The following is a 21,640-nucleotide window of genomic DNA, read 5'->3' on the forward strand; positions in this document are numbered from 1 at the left end:
GAGAAACCACCAACAGTGCAGCTGTACCATTATATTGATGATGTCATGCTCACATTTGATTCTCTTTCAGATCTAGAAGGTGCCGTACCTAGACTGCTGCAACATCTACAGGAGAAAGGATGGGCTTTGAACAACACAAAGGTTCAGGGACCTGGTTTGTAAGTCAAATTCCTGGTGGTCATCTGGTCAGGTAACACTAAAGTTACACCAGAAGCAGTCATAGATAAAGTCCAGGCCTTTCCTACCCCTACAACTGTAGCATTGTTACAGGAGTTTTTGGGTCTTCTAGGCTACTGAAGAGTGTTTATCCTGCTTGGCACAAATTCTGAAGCCCTTATACCAGTCAGTACAAAAGGGCATCAGGTGGGGCTGGGATGAGACATGTGCATCTGCCTTTACTATAGCAAAATGAGCAGTCAAGGCCGTGCAGGCCTTGAGTGTGATAAACCCGTCAAGGCCCTATAAGCTGGATACTCATGTGACTGAAGATGACTATGGGTGGGGTCTTTGGCAGTGGCTTAAAACAAACTCACCAATCTATTGGATTCTGGTTGTAACTCTGGAAAGGGGCAGAGGTATGATACACCTTGATAGAAAACCAATTGGGTGCCATGTATCATGCCTTGCTGGCTACAGAGCCCATCACTGGAATGGCCCCGATAAAGGTAATAACCACCTATCTCATCTTGGGGTGGGTACGAGACTGGACCCAAAAGCCAAGGAGTGGTGTGGCACAAACTCCTACACTGGCCAAGTGGGGTGCATACCTATAGCAGCATAGTGCCCTCTCTAGTAGCCCCTTGAGTGAAGAACTCCAATGCTTATTGGGGCTGGTGACATATAATAGTGAAAAGCAGGAAGAATTTACTTTAAAACCATTAGTACCAGAGAGCCCCTATCAGGAGGGAAGAGCCCCTATACCCAAAGATGCATGGTACACAGATGGCTCCAGCCATGGGCAGCCCCCAAAATGGACGGCCATAGCTTTCCATCCTAAGACTGAGACAATATGGATGGAAGATGTTGAGGGGAAAAGCAGCCACTGGGCAGAGTTGGGAACCATGTGGCTTGTGATCAGCCAGGAGCCCTCCCCTATAGTTGTCAGCACTGACAGCTGGGCTGTCTGTCAGGGCTTGACCCTGTGGCTACCGACATGGTACCATGTCAACTGGTTGGTTACCAACCCCTTTGGGGGCAAGGACTATGGCAAGATTTACGGGCCTGTCGTCAAACTAAAACAGTTACAGTATACCATGTGACAGGTCATTTGCCACTGGCATCCCCAGGAAATGACAAAGCAGATGAATTGGCCCAGATGCATTGGTTAGAAGGAAAGCCTGCCTCTGATGTGGTCCAATGGCTACACCAGCATTTGTTGCATGTGGGGCAAAAGACAATGTGGGCTGTAGCCCAGCAGTGGGCTTGCCTTTGACCTTTGAAGAAGTCAGCAGAGCCTGGAAGGAGTGTGTTGTATGCTCTAAAGAGCAATTACACCAAGTTCTACAGCAACATGGGGCAATAGCTCAGGGGCCAATACCCCTCATCAGGTGGTAAATGGACTATGTTAGGCCTCTACCCATGTCTGAAGGGTACCAATATGCCATGACTTGTGTGGACACAGCTACTGGACTTCTGGTTGCTTTTCCTACCCGTTGTGCAGACCAGCAGATGACCAAAAGACGCCTGGAGCATCTCTTTGCCAACTATGGCTGACCACAAGTAATTGAGAGTGATCAGGGCACCCCCTTTACTGGACATGCACTACAAGAATGGGTGCGACAGCTGGGAATCAAATGGAAGTTTCGTGTGCCATACAATCCTACCATGGCAGGCATATTAGAGAGGCACAATGGCTTGTTAAAATCTGGACTAAAGTCAGACACCAATAGTCTGTGGGGATCATCAGTCTGCTTGTGGACAGTGTTACAATGTTTGAATGAAAGACCCCGAAAGGGAGCCCTGAGTCCCATAGACATGTTAACACATATTGCTGCCTCCCCTATAAAACAGCAAGTACAAACCAAGGAAGAATCGTTGAAGCTGAGGTTTGGCCACCAGAATATCTTGCTGCCAGCATCAACTGCACTAAACCCTGGAGACTCCATTGAGTGGACGTGGCCTTGGACATTTCAACACATGGACCAACTATGGCTGGCCCTCCTGGCACCTTGGGAACAAGGCCTGGAAGCTGGCCTCCTGTTATTCCTGGAGTAACAGCAGAGTGGCCCCCAAAGATCACAGTAGTACATCCTGAACCACCAGAAGGTAGGAGCATCTTACTGGGGAATTTGTTTTATCATTATGGCCAGTGCATGCACCTCCAGTAGCACTATATATAGACCCCTCAGTAACCCCCATGGGCAGAGGGGTAAAGGTATGGTATACTAGATCTAGAGGGGACCCCATTCCTGCTATAGTCCTATCACAGGACCACTCTCTTACGTGCACCTACCTAATGGACAAGATTTGCCTATGTTGGTGTCATTAAAACATGTGTATTATCACCCTTAAGGTCCTTGTGGACACACACCCTAGCAAAAAAAACTGCTACTCACTGGGGTGCACAGAGCTCCCTATCCATACCACTACTAAGTGTGAGTCATGAACTCATCTGAGTAGATCTGGAATATAGCTGAAATAACCTCCTCAGGCTTGAGGATTATTATAATTTTCATTACCTGTATCAAAATTTTGTTGTATCATAATTTTTGTTATTATCTCTATATTGTTGTTATCCTCCATTGCTGTTGTGGAATCTGGTTACAGTGCTCCAGCTTTCTCGCACAGGGACCATTACAGAAAATTGAGAGCATGTAGATTGTAAGGTGAGAATCCTGGAGGGGTGGAGTGTGGATAAAGTGAAGGTTCCTATGGCCAGGATCCTCATCTGAACCCAAACTACTAGGTGATGTAACTGGCTTGCTGCTAGGCTACTGCTTCCACATCCATAGGCAATAAGCTATTACTGACTGAGTCACTATATAAAGAGTTCTGCCTGTACTCTGGGCAGAGGCAGAGACAAAGGAGGATTACAGACCTGCAGACTGTTGGATGCAGATGCAATTCTAGTGCTCAAACTATCATTCCTCAGTCTCACTGAATCCATAGTGAACTTGCCTGGGGCTGAAACCCATTGGCAAGACAAGACCAAACTCTTAACCACTGTGCTCACCCTGGCAGATGACAGCCATCCACACCAGGCTGTGGCCAGTTCAGTCTCCACTGAGAAATCACTCAAAGGGCTTGTCCTGAAATTAAGGTAGGGAAGACCCTTTACCATTTAACTGAAAGCGACCCTTTCGTAACTGGCCCTTCATTGAGCTCTTCTGCTGTTTCACACCATCTGTTTTGCTGTCCTGTTCTCCTTTGTCGGTTCAAGCCCCACTCCCCACTGTCAGGGATGACGGTGCCAGGAGTGAGCTAGGCATGGCACTGGGAGCTGGGCCTCGGAGGTCCTGGAGTAGAAGGGTCCCCGGAAACATTCTCTGCTGATAGGGGTCACTGCCCAAGCCCTGGCCTTTCCTTCCATGGAGAACTGAAGCCCTGGGAAGGAGGGGTAGGCACAGAGATAAGAAACAGTATCTTCCTGAGCCTAACTCACCACACCCTCCTTATGAGCTACATCAGGAAAGCAAGTAATTAATCTTTGAGACAGGAACCAGCTGCACCAGTGAGCAACAGGAGAGGGGAGGAGCAGAGTCTAATAGAGAGCAAGAGGGAAAAGCAAAGAGACAAGGGAAAGACACAGATACACAGAACGGGGAGGGAACGGTCACCACCACCGAGCCAACGAGCAAAGAAACACTGAAAACAACAGAACGGAGGGAGAACAGTCAGGAGTCCTCACCTGCCCTCTGGCCCTGGCCAGGGCTCCCAAGTGCGTCAGCCTCATCTCCCCAGAGCCAGAGTGCACATCCTGAGGTATAAACCTGAGGTCAAGGTACCTGCTCTCCCAGCTGCCCACCTGCCCGCGCCCAAGAGCGGGCTGCCCTGGGCTCACGGCGCCACCTGCTGGCACAGTAGAGAACTCCATGTACTCCCATCTTGCCCACCACTCCCGGTCAGGCCCACCACCTCCCCTTCCATCCCCCACCCCTCCCTCACTCCTGTGGATCAAACCCAGGTCTGAAGATTCCACCTTCACTGGCCCCTCCCCTCCAGTACTGTTCCCACCTCCAGTTTCATCAGAACTAAGTTTCCTCAATTCCCTAATCCACCCTCCCCTAGGACTCCCAAATTTGCCTTCCCAAATCACCAAGGACACAGGCCCTTCCCATCCCAGTCCCCTGGGGCAACCATCTCCTCCTCAGCACCACATCCTAGACCCTCCCTGAGCAGACCCCACACTTGCCTCAGTACCCGCCTCACTGTTTCTCAAACAATTGCCCACTCAGTGACTTTGCCCTTGCTGTTCCCTCCGTCTGAAGTGGTGGTCCCTGCAACCCTTCCATCCTAAGGGGATTCCTTTCAACTTCCAAATGCCACCTCTTTCAGGAAGCTGCCCTGATTCCACCAGGAAGAATTCACTGCCCTTCCCATAATTCTACCAGCACTTCCTAGAGCTTTGCAGTTGGCTGTTAATGTCTGTCTCCCCACCGACTGTGAGCTCCTTGGGTGCAGGCACAAGGTCCTGAATCACTTCGCCATTCTCAGGGTCCTCAGTAACAGCTACAGTCGTGAGCACTGAGGACTGTGCTAAGCACTTTTCATTCATGAGTTCACTTAACCCTCAAACATCCTGTGAAGCAGGGACTCTCACTATCTTCATTTTCCAGATGGAGACACACAAGCTCAGAGAGGTTCAGGTGCTTGCCCAAGAAAGTGCATCAGTGAGTGGCAGAGCCAGGATCCCCAGCACCTAACAGTGCCCGGCACAAGGGAGGTGCCCAGTGAATATTCATTAGGTAAGCAAACGCCTTCCTTTCTCTGGCATGCGACCTCAGTGCTGTTCACAATGCAAAGGCATGAACGTCCTATGCTCCCACTTTCTCTATTCCAATTCTGACCCAGTTATATTGGCAAAGTTTCTCTTCTTCCCTTCCTTTCTCCCCTCCTGTCCAAACTGTGAGCCAAAAATGACCCTGTGATGAAGGTGAGAAAAATGCTAGTGAAAAGCCTATGTTTAAAGTGGGGGGATAGGTTTTGTGGTGAAATTAGACACTCCCAGATGCCAGGTGTTCCCTCAGAGAATCGCCACAGGCATCCCCACCTACCTCCTCCTCTTCCCCAGCCAAGCCTCCTTACCTCTGCTCAGTAAACATAACTTACAACCAGTATACTATTTCCCACTCAATTCTGTTGTTTCCCCATTCGGTTTAATCAGTAATTGCTCTAGTATTGCATCGTGCTCTTATTTGATCCACAGCCCCTCAGGAACACAGCCACCTCTTTGGGTACATGAGTGGTGAATTCTGGACAGCCAACCTGGGGGGAGCACGCGGCGTGCAGCTCAGTGAGAAGCCCTGGTCAGCCCCCATTATTCTGCATGCTTGAGGGCCCTCCACAGTGCACACAATGGTACCTACTCAATACTTGCAGCTGACTAAGAGTATATCGTGAGATACCAAGAAAAAGATAAAGGCAAACATTTAACTGAATTGGAATCCTAACAGGTTTTCTTTCTCAGACACTTATAAATTCTTGAACCCACACCATTTGGGGGACAGGGCATACTGACATTGCTGGGGTCCCCTGACAAAGCCTGGATCCCAGTTCACCCCAAGGAATGTAGACCCCACTGTGGGAGATCAAAACACATAAGACAGAGGTGCATCCTCTCTGAACACAGCCTCCCCATCCTACCTGACTAGAAACTAATGTGGACCAAGGGATAGAGAGAGCACATCCAACTCCCTTGCTGATAACACTTCTACAACAGCACCTGGAAATCTGGGTTCAGCTGTAAATGGAGAAAGTGCCAGAGGTCAGGTCTCAGGAAGCCAGCCCCACGCCCATCCTCCAGCCCATAACACTGAAGTACTCTGGACCAGGCACAACCCACGCTGTTCACTGCAGTTTATACTTACCAGGAGATTTTCCACACACCTCTGCCTCAAACCCCTGGGAAGCAGCAACCATAACTCTCCCCATTTTAACTCCATCCATTAAGTGCCCCTCCAGCCTCAGTGGGACCAGCAGCATCCTGTGTGTGCCTGTGCAAGTGGAGAGCACAATTCTGCCCTTCCACACCTGCCCTGTGTCTGCACGATCTTGGGCCTGCCTGCGGGCCTGTGCTCAGAAGTAAGTATGACCAAGAGAACAGAAGACAAAGCCTAGGGAGTCGGAGAGCCCCAGCTGAATGCCACTCCATCACCTGGGCAGGTCACTTAACTGCCCTGAGCCTTGGTTTCTTCCATTTTAAAACGGAAGCCACTTCGCGGGATAGTTGTGAGGATGGAACGAGGTCACAGGGCAGTGCTGTAGAACTGGCAGCTATTTTTGTTGCCATTATAACGGAATTTGGCATCAAACCTGCTTGTGCCTTTGGGGACTGTATTTCTGAGAGTGGACATGACAGTGCATGACCCAAGTGAGGCCATCTGAACTCACGCACCTGTGTGTGTGTGTCTGAGTGCGAGTGTGGGAGAAGCCAGGCCCATGACTTATTCCTTGAACTGGACATGGACCAGCACTCTGGGCTCGCGGCCACAGGCCTGAGGAAGCCAGAGCTTTAGGTGAGCTCCCAGCAGCCCAGTATCAGCTCCTGGATGCCTCCTCGGCGCCACCTAGTGGCACTGGATTTGTGCAGCCCCGGGGGCCTGGGAGCAAGTCAACAGCATGTTACAAATCACAGACTGGGCAGAATCTCTGGGTTTGTCCAGCCGTTGGAAGACCTCCAAGTGAGTGTGGCCTTCCATCTCAGCCAGTGCTGTCCAACAGCACTTCCCGTGATGATGGGAATGTTCTGTATCTGTGCTGTCCAGTACAGTAACCACTAGCCACAGGTGACTACTGAGCACTTAAAACGTGGCTAGCATGACAAAGGAAGTGAACTTTTAATTGCACCAATTTTAGTTAATTTAAATTTACACAAGACCGTATTGACAGCACTGATCCAGACGGTTGTTTGAGCCCTGGGATCCAGCTGTGCCTCAAGCCAGTCAGACCTACTCCCTGGACCTCCAGGTTACAAAAAAACCTAGACACCCCCTTTCATGTAGGGCTGTTAGACCTGGGTTCTGGTCACTTCCACAAAGAGTCCTGACCAGCAGATGATGGCCAATAGACCAATAAGCTCCTCTCCTAGGGCATGCAAATACGAAACACACTCAGACAAGGCAGTAGGCAGCTGCGGACACCTGCCACTGGAAGATAAGCCGAATCATGCCTGTGGAGGGGCTAGTGGTCCCGGGCAGTGTGGGGACCAGGAATCCAGGAAGGACTGGGCTCCCACGGGACTGGGAACCTACCTAGGGCCTTGCTGTGCCTCCTTACTGCAGACACAGCATGGGTCTGGAGAGAGAAACTTGCTTCAGTTCCCAGATGCCTGTTGTGTGACTTTGGAAGTGACAACTTCTCTGAGACTAATTTTCCTGATCTGTGAAATAGGAATCAGAACACCCATCTCACAGATCAAGTAAAGATCAAGATAATGTATTTCACACAGTAGAATTGCACCAAATAAGCGCACAATGTTTGCTAAAATTATTATTAGCCCTACATAACTTTATATTCAACCATCCTCATATCAGTTTTTATAACCTGAAAAGGCCTGATCAAAAGAACGATTATCTGGGTAACCCAGATGCCATGCCAGGGCATACTCTGTGCATTCCCCCTTTGCCTTCCAGCCCAAGTGTGGTCTGCCTCCGCATTTTCCAGATTCTACCCTGTAGCATCTTGCAGCCATCTGTCTGTTTCCACCCCATGCTTGAAGCCGCCTTCACCTTTCCTCAAGCAGTTGCTAGCCCACGTCCATCTGCTCCAAGGTCCCATCAGGTCTGCCCTAGGAGCCAAACTCAATACTTGCTATAAAGCTCTGTTGGAGCCTTCCACACCTCTACTCAAAACCTCTTATCTCCCCATAGCTCAGTAAATTGAACACACACTCCTGTAAGTTTGACCTTCCAAGCCCACCACCACAACCCAGGCCCCCCACTGTCTGGACCTGATTCTTCCCCTCTTTTGAGACCCCAGCTTACCCATTACTTGAGCAGACTGTGCTCTTTTTCACATTTGAGCCTGTACAAGATTCAACATACAGGTCAATGGAATCCAATAGAAACCCAGGACTGTATCTTTGGATAGGGAACAATTTAGTGGTGGTTATAGTAGAAAATTTAAGTCTACTGCTAGAACAACTGACTGATTATTTGGAAATAAATAAAATTACAATTCCATCACTCATCTTCCCCCAAACTAATTCTAAATGGATTAAAGAAATAAATGTAAAAAGGAAGTAAAACTGTTTAAAAGAAAATGATCATATAGGGAACCATCAACTTTTTGGATGGAGGAGGACTTTTCTAAGCATAAAAGTAACAAAAGAAAAGATTGATAGGTTTTACAATCTTAAAAAGTTTTTAATGTTTGCACGAAAAAACAAAAATGTCAAATTTATGGGGAAAGGGTTAAATGAGAAAGACTATTTGGAAATAAAATTATGAATGACAAGAGGTTAACAGCTTCAATTATAGGAGAGCCCCAATGATCCCACAAGAAATATATGAACATGCCAAAAGGAAACTAGGCAGGAGTCACTAAGAAATCTTTTCTCAAAAAAATGTAAAAAGAATTGTGTGAAAACATTTTATCTTCAGTGGCAGCCAAAGAAATAAGATACATAGAAAGATTTTTATTCAAGGATGTTTTTACAGCATTACTTACTAATAGTTACTAATACTTACTAATAGTTAAAAAAACATCCTTGATATCTGAAAAATGAAGCAATAAAGTATGGAACATCATAATGATAGGATGGTATGCATATTTTTAATCATGTGCTTAAAGAATATTTAATGGTATTGAAAGTGTTGTTATATAACAAGTTTTCAAAGGAAGCTAAAAGGCACAAAAAGACTACAGAAAGGCATCAAAGTGATAACATTTTGGGTGGTGGATCATGGGTTTTATTTTTTCATCTCAATACTTGTATGTATTTTCTAAATCTTCTACAGTGAACATGTACTATTTTTATAACCAAGAAAAAAAGCTATTTTTAAAAGGGGGGAAAAGGGCCATACCAATATGGGGAAATGCTTATGATCCAGCACAGAAAAAAAAGAGAACATAATTACAACCCCTGGGCCTGCAGGGAGAGCCTCAGGAAGGCCACGAGTGTTTTCATTCCCTTATTCAGAGTGACATGAATGTTTGTGTAATACAGAACAACACAAAATTTGGTGCGGTCAGGCAAATCCATGTAAAAACTAAATACCAGTGACATAGGGAAGGGGGCTTGAGTAGAAATCACACACCCCTGGTAAAATATAACTGGGAAAACTCTCTTGAGGGCAATCTGGGTGCAACTGCCAGAGCCGCACTCCAACAACCCCACTTCCAGGTCCCTTCCCCCAAGCCCACCCCCAGCTCTCACTAAAATACATAGAGTCACATGAGGGTAGAGTTATGTGAGTAGTAGCTACTATGGCATTGTTTGTGATGTAAGAAAATGAAACCAATCTAAGTATTCATCAGAAGGAGACACAATGGGGGAAACGGAAAAATGTGTTATGTCTATACAAAACAATATCACCTGGTAACTGAACAGGAACTGGATCTAAGACACCACGGATAGATTCCAAAATCTGTGTATGAGGCACAAAGGCAGAGTTCTGATGGTAATAACTAATGCACTGAGATCACTTAACATCCCCATGTTGTTACGTAATCCCAAAAATGACCCTACAAGAAAATTATAGGCTTTACTGTTCCTCCCATTTTACAGATGACTAAACTGACGCACAGAGAGGTTAAGTCCCCTGCCTGAGGTCTCACAGCTGGTAAGCAGCTGAGCCAAGACGTGATGCCAGACCACCACCATGAAAAACACATAAATTCGAAAAGACATCATGTATGTATGTGAATTCTTAATATGCACAAAAAACTATAGTGTTTCTAGATACCCACGTACAGATGTGAAACTATTAAAAACAGACTGAGGGGAAAAAAACACTAAATTCCTGATGGTGCTCACCTCTATGAATGGAGGAGGCAGGATTAATGTGGCCAAGAAGGAGTGATTACAGGGATTTAACCTTATGATGCTTTCTTTTAGTTTAAAAAAAAGCTCAAATAATTTAATATAGAATCACCATATGAACTAGCAATTCTGCTTCTGGGTATATACCCAAAAGAACCAAATGCAGGGTCTCAAACAGATATTTATACAGTCGTGTTCACAGCAGCATTATTCAGAACAGCCCAGAAGTCCCAGTGCCCACTGTACACGTACAATGGAATAGTATTCACCCTTACAAAGGAAGGAAATTCTGACACATGCTACAACATGGATGAACCCTGAAGACATTATGTTAAGTGAAATAATCCAGATGCAGAAGAGCAAATACGGTAGGAGTCCACTTATATCAGGTCCCTAGCAGAGTCAAATTCATAGAGACAGGAAGTAAAATGGTGGGTGCCAGGCGTGGGGAGGGGAAGATGAGGAGCTAATGTTTCATGGGTACAGAGTGTCAGTCTGGATAATAAAAAAGTTCTAGAAATGGACATTGGTAATAGTTGTGCAACAGTATGAACTATACTAAACGCCACTGAATGGTATGATTTAAAAATGCATAAAATACTAAATTTTACACTACACATATTTTACCACCATTTTTAAAGGGTTAAAAAAAGTGCAACAAACGTTAACTGTCCATTCTGAGTCATCAGTACACAGAGGTTTGCCATGTCAACAAACAAGACCAGAGCCTCAGTATGGCCAAGGGTGTGGAAACAAGGCCCTTGGCAGGCTGCCCCTCACAGCTGGCACAGGCCATCTCCGCCTCTTCCTGCCTCCTTTTTTCACTGCGTTGTGGTTACTATGGAAACCAGGGGCACCTTGGGCTCCCAGAGCTTAGCCCAGGTGCTGCTAACTCCAGGAATAATGTCAGAGCGTGCATAAAATAAAAGCCCCGATCATCCAGGCCTCCCATATACATGTCTGCCCTCCTGATGTTTACAGAGGGACCACTGACTCATGCATGCCTACCACCTGCCCGTGTCTGTCCTCGGCAGCGGGCCTGGGTCTGGGTGCATATGGTACGAGTTTGCCCATGTCAGTGTACTTTCATGCGTGTGGACATGTCATATGGTTATGTGTCCATACAGTCCAGGACTATTATTACTAACATCAGAAATATTATGGCAGGTAATGTGACCAAGCGTTAACTATGTAACAGACATTGTGCTCCATGCTTCACCTAGACGATCTCCTCTAAATCTTTTAACAACAGTATCTATAGTAGGTACTATTATTATCCACAGAGAAAGAAACTGAAGCCAGAGAGGTTGTGTAACTTGCCCAAGGTCACCCAGAGCACGCGAACATAACCACTGCATCTGTACTGGTGGGGGGCGAGAGCTGTAAATGTCACTGGTTCCCAAACAGCTGCAAACCCAGCTGGCTCTGATAACACAGATTTCCTGGGCCCCACCCAGGCCTGAGGAAGCAGTTTCCCGGGTGGGTCTGCACTGCAGCCAGGCTGGGCAACCACCGGTCCAGCCTAGGCTGCGCTGGCTGACAGGGTTTGGCAGGGTGAGAACAGGGACTGTCCCGTGCGGTCCTGTTCCTGAGCCCAGAAATGGGTGTGAGAAAGCCTCTGGCCCGAAGCTCCTCGATTCCAGATGGCCTCTGACAGCAGCAAGACAACTAATGGGGCCCTCATGCACACATACACCCCCTCCCCAGGGCAGGACTCCAGAAGTCAGTTATGTGGCTTTGTGGTCTGCCAGGCACGGATTTCCGCCCACTCCACCCTCTCAGAATGAGCTGGGTGTGGGGTGGAAGATGACACTGTGGTAACCTGCTCGTTCACAGTTCAGCCCGAGGCAGGGAGGGGCCGGCCACCTCACCTGGACAGCAGTGAGGGAGCCCAGGCTGAGCACCCTAGAGGCCCCCACAGCCTCCTCAGATCGCAAGGGGAGAGGGACACTGGCAGAAACCACCAGACCACAAGGGGCAGGAAGAATTGAAAGCGTTTCATGCCAGGAAAACAGCATAAGCAAAGACATCAAGGCTGAAAAGTGCCAGAAAACAGCAAGTCACGCCATCTGTCTGCAGCTTAAGGTCAAGAGGTGGCACAGGTTGTAAGAATAGAAAAAAAAACCTAGCAATGTACTAAGGTACAGAGAGGTTAAATGGCTTGCCCAAGGTCACCTAGCCGGCAAACGCAGGTTTTAAACCTACGCTGCCTGACTCAAAGCCCATGAACTAACCAGTAAGACAGGCTCACTGGGTAGTAGCCTTTTCTTCTGCACATATCTTAAAATGCTGTAAAGGTGAACCTGGCTGGGCCTGGAGCAGGGGTTCTCGGGGGGGTGGGAGGGGCTTTTATACCCCCACCCCAGAATTCAGCAAGGTCTGGAGACATTTTTGATGGTCACTACTAGGGGGGTGGGTTGCTGGCATCCCAGAGGGGCTAGCAACTCGACACCCCACAGTACACAGGGCGGTCCCCAAAACAAAGGTTCCTGCAGCCCCAGGGTCAACAGAACCCCCAGCCTAGGGTGACTCCCTCTCCCGGAGCCATCTAACATGCAGCCCCACCTCACCCACTCACAGGCACTCCTGCTTACTCCTGGGACAGGGGGTCCCAAATTTTGCTGCACATTGGAATCACCTGGGGACCTCTGAAACATACTGGCGCTGGGTCCCACCCCAGACATTCTGATTTCCAATTCTGGAATTGGCTGCAACCTGGGCATAAGAATTTTTTAAAGCCTCCCAGGTGATAGCAAAGTGCAGAGAGGTTGGGACTCTGCCTCGGGAGGGAAGGGAGGGTCAACCAACCTGCTGAGGACCACAGACAGTGAAAGCTAACGCCAGAAAGGGAAGGCTCTGGGGGGAGGCAGCACAACCAAGGCTGCCTTGCACCCTGGCTGGGGCTGGGGGCCATCCCCACGCCAGGGTCCCTGGGCCAGAACCCAGAGGGTGGGTGAGGACCTGTGACTCAAGGGCTTCACACCCCAGGGACAGAGAAAGAACTGGATTTTGAAGACAGACAAGGTTAACTGAGAGTAAGTCCAATCTGAGGGCAGAGCAGGAAACAATCAATCCTCAGCTAAAGGCAGGGGGAGCACTGGCGAAAGGGTGGCCTGGGGAGAGGGACAGGGGATAGCCCACAGGGAGACAGGCGCCAAGACCTGAGAGAGATGATACTCCCAGAGCAGAGGTGACACACTGGTACCCCATAGGCCACAGGGCTTGAGTTAGTTGTCAAGATAGCCTAAAACTCCAGATTTCCACCTTCTCTTGCAAAGATCTGGGGAGACAGACAGCGTCCGTCATGCAGAGTACAGATACCTGACCCCAGACCCCTCCCCACAGCGGTACATGGCCCCACCAGATCCACGCAGGCATCAGAGCTGTCTTCAGAAAGAAGCAATGAGGTCCTAAGTCAGAAATCTGCAACCGTGGAGGAGTCGGGAGAAGCAGGAAGGGGCCAGGAGCCTCGCGGAGCCCAAGAGCTGACGCTCCGGTCCCGGTCCAGCATCCACCACCTTGGTGCTGGGTCATCTCAAGCCACAAACATCCCTGGCTTGGGGGTCTCAGCATACTGATCTGCAAATAAGATTGGTGCCCATGCCCTCTAGTTGTCTATCCTCACGTCCACTGGGCTCCCACAAGCTGCCTGGGTCAACCCCTCTTTGATATGAAGCCAGGAAAACCTGAACCCTTCCAGCCAAGACCAGCCCAGAAGCAAGAGATCCCAGCACAGCTGAGGGGCAGGATGACCAGCCAGGAGCAGAGAAGACGCAGGGGTCAGGAGCCACCTTCCGAATCGGAAGGGCCCTCAGGAGAGAGTGGGATTAGCCTTGTTTGGGTGGGGGGTGCAAGAAATGGCAGCTACAGAGGCAAATAATGAATGGTCAGATCTGAAACACCCAGAGCCATGTTGCAACAGAAAAGGCATCCGTACAAAGTAATGAGCTCCCCCAGCACTGGAAGTAGCCAAGCTCAGGCTGGGTAACTCATTTTAGGGACACAAGGGATTCACATTGTGCTGATCTGACTTTTTTATTTCCAGTCCTAAGATTCAAGGATTCCTGAGATCTGCAGATCTCTTCTCAAGGCTCCCCTCTCCCTCCCTCAGCGCTCCCAGGGAACCCTGCCAGGAGTATGCTCTGGGCTCAGCCTCCCAGCAAGGGAAGGACTGCATGACCTGGAAAGAGCAGAGAACATCAACTTGCCTGCTCGCCTTGCCCCTCACTAGGTCAACCCCACAGCCAGACCCAGCATCCCCTGCCCTACACCCCCAACCCAGGGTAGCCTCACCCGGGGGTTTGTCAGAGGCAGGGGAGCAGCTAGCCCCTGGGGAGGCCCTCCCAGCACAAGTCAGAGGTGCCATCTACATCCCCTCCTGACACTGCCATGCCCACTCCCTGCCCCGGAGGGGCCAGCAGGAGGAAGGGGACAGCAGCGTGCACCACACCCTCACCACTCCTGGACATGTGAGCCCTGTCTACCAGGGGCCTCTCTGAAAGGTGGCAAGGGGTGACAGGTCCACAATGTGTGGACAGGAAGCGCAAGGGACACACAGTGTGGCAACCGCAGCCTCCTCCCAAAGCCCATTTAGAGCGATTCCCCAGCCTAGCCAAATCCAGCTCCTGGTGAGGCAAGCAAAGCCCTCCAACCCTCTCCACGGGACTCTGAGCCTTACCATCCAGGCCAGGCCGGCAGACCTCTGGGCCTAGGGAGACCTGTGAAGAAGCTCAAATGCGTGGCCAGAGGCCTGGGGATCTACAAGGACTCCTTCAGGGAGCTGAACACAGTAGGGGAGGCCCTCCAGGGAGAGCTGGGCCCAGGCTGGCAGGCCACAGGCTGCCCATGCACATTCTGCTCTCCTGCAACTCTGCCCTGTTCCCCACAGTTAGCCATGCCCTATGGGACTGACAAGGGCCATCAGTTCACCAGTCACACGGAGAACACCCCCACAGGGCCCAGGCATCTCAGCAGAGGCCCTCCTGCAGGCCCACACCCATCTTAGAAGAGCCCCAATGCTGAGTACCTACTGGCTCAAGCTGCCAGCCAGCACCCTGCTTGCCCATTAGCAGATGCCACAAGACCCACTCAAGACCCAGGGAAGTATTTGTCCATCAAGAATTGGAACAGGGACTCACCAGGGCTTCCTGGGCATGGTGGGGACCAGCCGGGATGAGGGCCAGGAGCACACGAATCCCTACAGTTTGCAGACCTTGCTGCCTGGCAAATAGCACCTCCAGATGCATCCCCAGTGCCTGGCAATGAAGTCAGGCCACAGCCCAATTGCCAGCGAAGCACCCGCCCGCCTTGCTTCTCTTTGTAGCCACTCACGCCTGGAGACTCCAGATCCCAAAACAGACATGTTCGTGGTTACCATAGGAACTCGCTAAAGCCAAAAAAAGGCACCACACAGGCACCCACATGGCCCTCAAAGCTCATGTCCACCTGCACGGGAAGCATACACACACACACACACACATGCCAACACTGTTCTCATGCTCAGGGCCCATCCTAAAGAAATCGATGAACCAGGGCCTGATACTTGAGACAGAAACGGGGACATTCCCCTCAACCCCACCTGGAATGTGTCTGAAAGTGGGTTCCCTGCATATGTGGTGGGCGGGTGTCAGCTGTCAGTTACAGGGGCAGCAGCAGCCAGTACCCACCGGGAGCACACCTGCTTGGCCTGTTTCCTGGCCCTAGACCAGCTCCTGCACCACTAGACACGCTCCTCTCCTCTGTCGCCTCCTTTGGGGGAGTAGGCATAAGGGTCAGGATCTAAGCCGCCACTCTGGAGGGCAGAGGAGACAGGCAGAGTGGAGACTGGATATTCAGAGCGTTCCTCCCTCCCTCATCTCCTTACATAGGACCAACATCCACCCAAGGGCTTGCCCAGAAACTTGAGTCTCCACCGTAACCGCTCCCTTGCCCTCTTCTCCCACATCCAAACCAACAGGGCTGGGAAGTCCACCTCCGTGACAGTCTCCAATCTGTCCATCTCCCCAGCTCCACTGCCCCTGCCCTGGCCTCCGACCTCTCCAAGGAGTCAGCAGAGGGCTGACAGGGAGTCCTCTGACCCAAACATGGCCACATTACTCCCTAGTTTAGAAGTCTTCAATGGTTTCCAGTCACCCAAAGAAGCAGTCCCAGCCCCGATGCAGCTGTCCTAGTCTCCCAGATGTGGCCCAGCCTGTCCCTGCATTGCCACCTGTTTTCCATCCAGTCGTAGTGATGGCACCCAGGCCCCTCCCACCCTGTGCCTCTCCTGGGCGGTGAGGGTGAGTATTCCCCCTGCAGACGGTCCATGTCTCCAGCAAGCCCCCTCCACCCTCTCTAAGGACACCTCTGTTAGCACTTATCATGATCCTCTGCAACTGTCTGGGTGTCTGCCCCCCGCAGGGCTGGACGCTTTCCTGAGTGAGCAGAGACTGTCTTATTCACCTTTATTTCCGTTCCAGCACCGGGCCTAGCACTGGGCTTGGAATGCAGGCACCCAGCAAATATGAGCTGAACAGCTCCACCTTATAACCACCCCCCAAAACATAAAGCTCCCCAACCCTGACAACACGAGCACACTCTCAGTAGATGCCCTAGGTGTGGAAGAGAGCAGTTGACTAAGCCAGGGCAGCCCCAGAAGGTTCTAGAACATCTTTGTGTTGCCTGAAGAATTCTTGCAATCCACAGTAAAGACTTGGTGGGAGATGGGCAAATGAATTGGTGATCATGGCCCTCAACCAATGCATGAAAAAAGCCATTAAATTGGAATCAAGGGGCAGACTATAGGAGGGGTAGGGTTTCTGGAGGCAGAGACTGGGCCCTGACTCTGCTCTGTCCCCATGAAATGAGAATGTGGCCTTGCTAACACCACTGAGAGAGTATAGGTAATCATCTAGATTTTGTGTGTAATTCTCACAGAACAGGGATGGAAGCCCTACATTTAAAAAGGCTATGACATAGCAAGAAATTGAGCTTTCCAGATGTAGCAAGCCCCCATCCTGCATGGTCAACGGCTCCAGCAACTGCCATCAGGGACCCCCGAGGCCAAGGGAAGACACACACTCTATCTGCTCCTACTCTGTGCAGCCACCTCACCTCTAACAGGATTTTGATAGCTGGTGAAATCTGACACCTAGATTAGATAGAGGTGGCTTCGTGGCATCTTTTGGACAAACCACAGGACAGCTGAAATGCTGCCCCCAGACAGGCTGCTGGGAGCTTGGGCTCCTCCAGGCCCTATTCCTCCCTCTCCTGAGGAAGAAATAAGAGGACACAGTCGCCTCTAGGCTCCATCACGTGCTTTCTCTCTACTCAGAGAAGCCAGTCCTAGTGACCAAGAGCTGGGACCATCAGCTAAAAAGTTGTACTCTTTTTCCTACAAGACAACATGTTCTAGATTTTCCCATCATCAGGAGTGTGCCTGATACTATACCCCAGGCAGTGGAGACCAGCTGCAGGGAACCATCCCCAAGCCCACCGTGTTCCACTACGGCCAGTCCCTGTGATGACGACCATCTCGGACAGCTGAGCACGGCTTACCAGCCTGTGCAGACAACAGACACACACAAACACACAGCTCTTTCCTCAGCAAAGAAGCCAGGGGTCTCTGGGAGGAGGACAGGGGGAAGCAAAAGGAGAGAGGACTGAGGCTCCCAGCTCAGTCCTCACCCTCTGGATGCTGCTTCAGGCACCTCCTTGAGCAAACCCCATCATTCAGGCACCGGTCCTGCCAGCCTGGGCTCTTCTCTGGAGGAATCTAGTCTGACTACAGCTCCACTACCGCAGACAGGACCCTTACCCCACGCGGCCCCAGAGCAGGCTGGAGGGTGTAGCCCACCAGCTGACACTGCCTCTTTCTCTCCACTCCCCACCCACATGCGATGGGCTAGTCATGATGGACCATGATTGATTCCCTCAGAAAATATAGACTGAGAACCTGCACTGCGCCAGGCATGGTGTTCCATCCGAGGGAGCCAGAGATGAAATGTGCAGAACCCCTGCTCTCAAAGATATTCACGCATGCATGCATGCATGCATGCATTCACTTATTCAACAGCAAGCCCCCATTATCATCCAGATCCTGGGAGAAATACAAGAGGACAAGTCATGAAGGCAAACTCCTAGAACGTCAAAGCTACAAGACGGCAGGTTAGACACTAGTCCAATCCTCCCATTTTACTGATGGGGAAACAAGGGCTCAGAGAGGTTAGTCATTTGCCTATTTGCTCATCTGAAACTAAAACCTGGTCTTCCCAACTCTTTCTCCTGCATACACTGCCACTGCCCTGCTCTCCAGTGTCCCTGTGTGGCTCCCTGCCCCCGTGCCCCATACTTCTGAGGGTCCCCATCACTCAGACTCCACAGATACCATTCAACCTAAGCCTCCAGCAGGGGACTGGCCCTCAGCCTCAGTGCTGTGGAGGCAGAGGTGCATTTTGTGGCCAAGACTCAAGACACAGACTCTCTATGTACAAGGCCCCCAAGTGCATGGGGTAAGAGTGGGAAAGCAGGGCAGGGTGGGTGCCAAGAGCTATTTAGCTCCAGCCCGGATGGAACCATCCACCAAGTAAGACCTGGATTCAAATCCCAACTTCACGACAAGTTTCCTAAACTTTCTGAGCCTCCATTTTCTCATCTATAAAATGCACAGAGTAATGGTAGCTGTGAAACTTGAGGAGTTTGTGAAACCTCAGGAAAACTACAATGAAAACTCAGCCCAAAGTAAGTTCAGTGGCCATAACCCCCACCTTCAGAGCTGCATGGCCCAAAGATGGCTCCAGGCTCCAGAAGGCACATGGCTGTCTTCTTGTCAAGGACACCGGGTCCCTGGGGGAGGAGCCCAGGGGTATCTGTGCTCAGCAGAGAAGTCAATGGGCTGCACCAGTACAGAGACAGATGTTTCACCCAGCAGAGGCATAAAGAAGCTTATCTTGGTGTCTGGAGAGCTCCAGCTTGAGCATCTGGCTGCCTAATGGACCTGGCAGCGAGCAGAGCCACAGCTGGGCATCCAGGCAGAACTCCGTATTAGGTGCTGTCAATGGGGAGAGGTGGAGGGGCAGGGGAAAGGGTATCCATCTCCCATTTAGTCCCAGGGTAGTGGGCATAGCTAGATACAACCTCTTATGGTGTCCGCCAGCCCACAATCCACCTTCCCTCTTGAGAACTCTTCCCACATAGAGAAGTGGCCACAAGAGTCACATTTTATGAGTACATAACTAGCCCAACCTGGGCCAAAGAGATTCTCTCTTTTTTGACGGCTTTATTGAAATGCAATTTATATAAAATACAATTCACCACTTCAAAGTGTACAATTCAATAGTTTTTAGCATGTTCACAAGGTTGTATAACCATTACCCCATCTAGTTTCAGAACATTTTCATCAGCCCCAAAACAAGTGCATATCCTTTAGTTCACTCCCATTATTCCCCCTAACAACCTCCCAACTCTAGAAAACCACGAATCTGTTTTCTGTCTCTATGGATTTGCTCATTCCAAGCAATCTCTATGGATATCGCTTATTTGCATATTTGGGGTTTTGTGACTTTCCCTTAGCATAATGTTTTCAAGGTTCTATGTTGTAACTCATGTCGGTACTTCACTCTTCTTCATGGCCAAATAAGATGGCATTGTATGGATATGTTACATTCTGTTTATCCATTGAGCGGTTGATGGACATTTGGGTTGTTTCCACTTTGAGCTCTTATTAATAATGCTGTTATGAATATTCTCGTATGTTTCCATATAGACGTATATTTTCATTTCTCTAGCATATATACTTAATGAAGGAATTGCTGGTATATGGTAACTATGTTTAACCTTTGGAGAAACTGCCAGATTCTCTTCCAAAGCAGCTGCACCATTTTACATCCCCAGAAACAGGGTATGAGGGTTCCAATTGCTCCACATCCTCACCAACATCAGTCATTATCTGACTTTTTGATTATAGTCATTTTAGTGGGTGTGAAGTGGTATCTCACTGTGGTTTTGATGTGCTTTTCCCTGATGGCTAGGGCACTGAATATCTTTTCATGCGCTTATTGTCCATTTACGTATCTTCTTTAGAAAAATGTCTGTTCAGATCCTTTGGCCAACTTTTAATTGTGTTCCTTGTCTTGTATTGCTGAGTGATTAAGAGTTCATTATATATTTTAGAGATGAGTCCCTTACCAGATATGTGTTATGCAAATATTTCTCCCATTCTGTGGGTTGTCTTTCACTTTCTTAATGGTGTGTCCTTTTTAACTTCAAAAACTTTTTAATTTAAAAACTTCAAAGTTTTCAGTGCTGATGAAATCCAATTTATCAGCTGCTTTTTAATGTTTGTACTTTTGGGGTCATATTTAAGAAACCACTGCCTTATCCAGATCACAATGGTTTCATCTAAGTTTTCTTCTAAGAGTTTTATACTTTGAGCTCTCACATTTAGGTTTTTGATCCATTTTGAGTTCATTTTTGTAATCAGTGTAAGAGAAGGGTTCAGTTTCATTCTTTTGTATCTGTTGTCCCAGCACATTGTGGAAAGACTGTTTTTTTCTATTGAATTGTCATGATTTTCAACACTTGTTGGAAATTAATTGACCATAAATGTAAAGGTTTATTTCTGGACTCTGAATTCTACTCCATTGATCTATATCTATCCTTATGCCAGTACGAAACTGTCTTGATTACTGCAGTTCTGTGGCAAATTCTGAAATATGGAAGTACAGTCTTCTAACTCTGTTCTTCTTTTTCAAGATTATCCTTGAATTTCTGTATGAATTTTAGGATCAGTTTATCAATTTGTGCAAAGAAAGTAACTGGGATTTTTGATGGGGATGGTTTCCAGGTCCTGTTCAACCTCTCCTCAACTGTAGTTCCACCTTCTCCCCTGAAGTTCCCTGAGGCACTCTGGGATTTTTTCCATAAACTCCATCTTGTGCTTAACGAGATTACACTGGATTTCTTGCAATCAAAATAATCGTAACCAAACACACATAAGAGCACAGTCCTACACCACCTCCCCAGTGTCTACACTCTCAGACTGTCTCCCAGATACCCAGAGACCCCGTTGAGGTCCCAGATTCAACACTGGCCCACATCTCTGGCCCTCCATACTACCTTGTAATTAGTTCCCTTCCAGGTCACATATATCTTGACCAGTTAAAACAAACAGGCCCTCAATATATGCTTGTGAAATTGAACTAGATGTCCCAAGACAGCACCAAAAGAAACACTCCTACCACTTTACACCCCTTAGTAACTCTGCTTTACACCTAGCATCATTCAGCATGCTGATAGGAAGTCTAGTACATTGTTGCACTCATTGGACAGAGGATATGGAAACTTCCATCCAGAGAGGTTAAGTGTCTTTGTCCCAGAGTGACTTGCCTGGAGCACTGGTCTCTACTGACACTCCCTGCTAACCAGCACAGGCACAGGGGGACCCACTGTCCTGCCCCATCTTTAAGAGATGCTTTAGAAGGTACCTCCTCCAGGCAGTCTTCAAAGACTGCTCCCACTGCA

At 49.1% G+C, this 21,640-nt stretch overlaps 1 protein-coding gene across 8 annotated transcripts in view; it reads right to left on the reverse strand.

The window, feature by feature from the left end:
- The window catches only part of RAP1GAP2 (RAP1 GTPase activating protein 2), a 211,556-nt gene that overhangs the window by 153,480 nt on the left and 36,436 nt on the right, over nt 1-21,640 (reverse strand). The window contains exon 1 of one of the 8 annotated variants that reach the window (XM_037022794.2): nt 15,280-15,420. The exons of the other annotated variants lie outside the window; for them this stretch is intronic. Within the exon in view, the coding sequence (XP_036878689.2) occupies nt 15,280-15,296 (17 nt within the window). The 5' untranslated portion in view covers nt 15,297-15,420. Of the gene's footprint in view, nt 1-15,279; nt 15,421-21,640 lie in introns of those variants that run through there. 8 annotated transcript variants of the gene reach the window in all.

This window comes from Manis javanica, chromosome 4 (assembly GCF_040802235.1).
Source record: "Manis javanica isolate MJ-LG chromosome 4, MJ_LKY, whole genome shotgun sequence".
Lineage (NCBI taxonomy): Eukaryota > Metazoa > Chordata > Mammalia > Pholidota > Manidae > Manis > Manis javanica.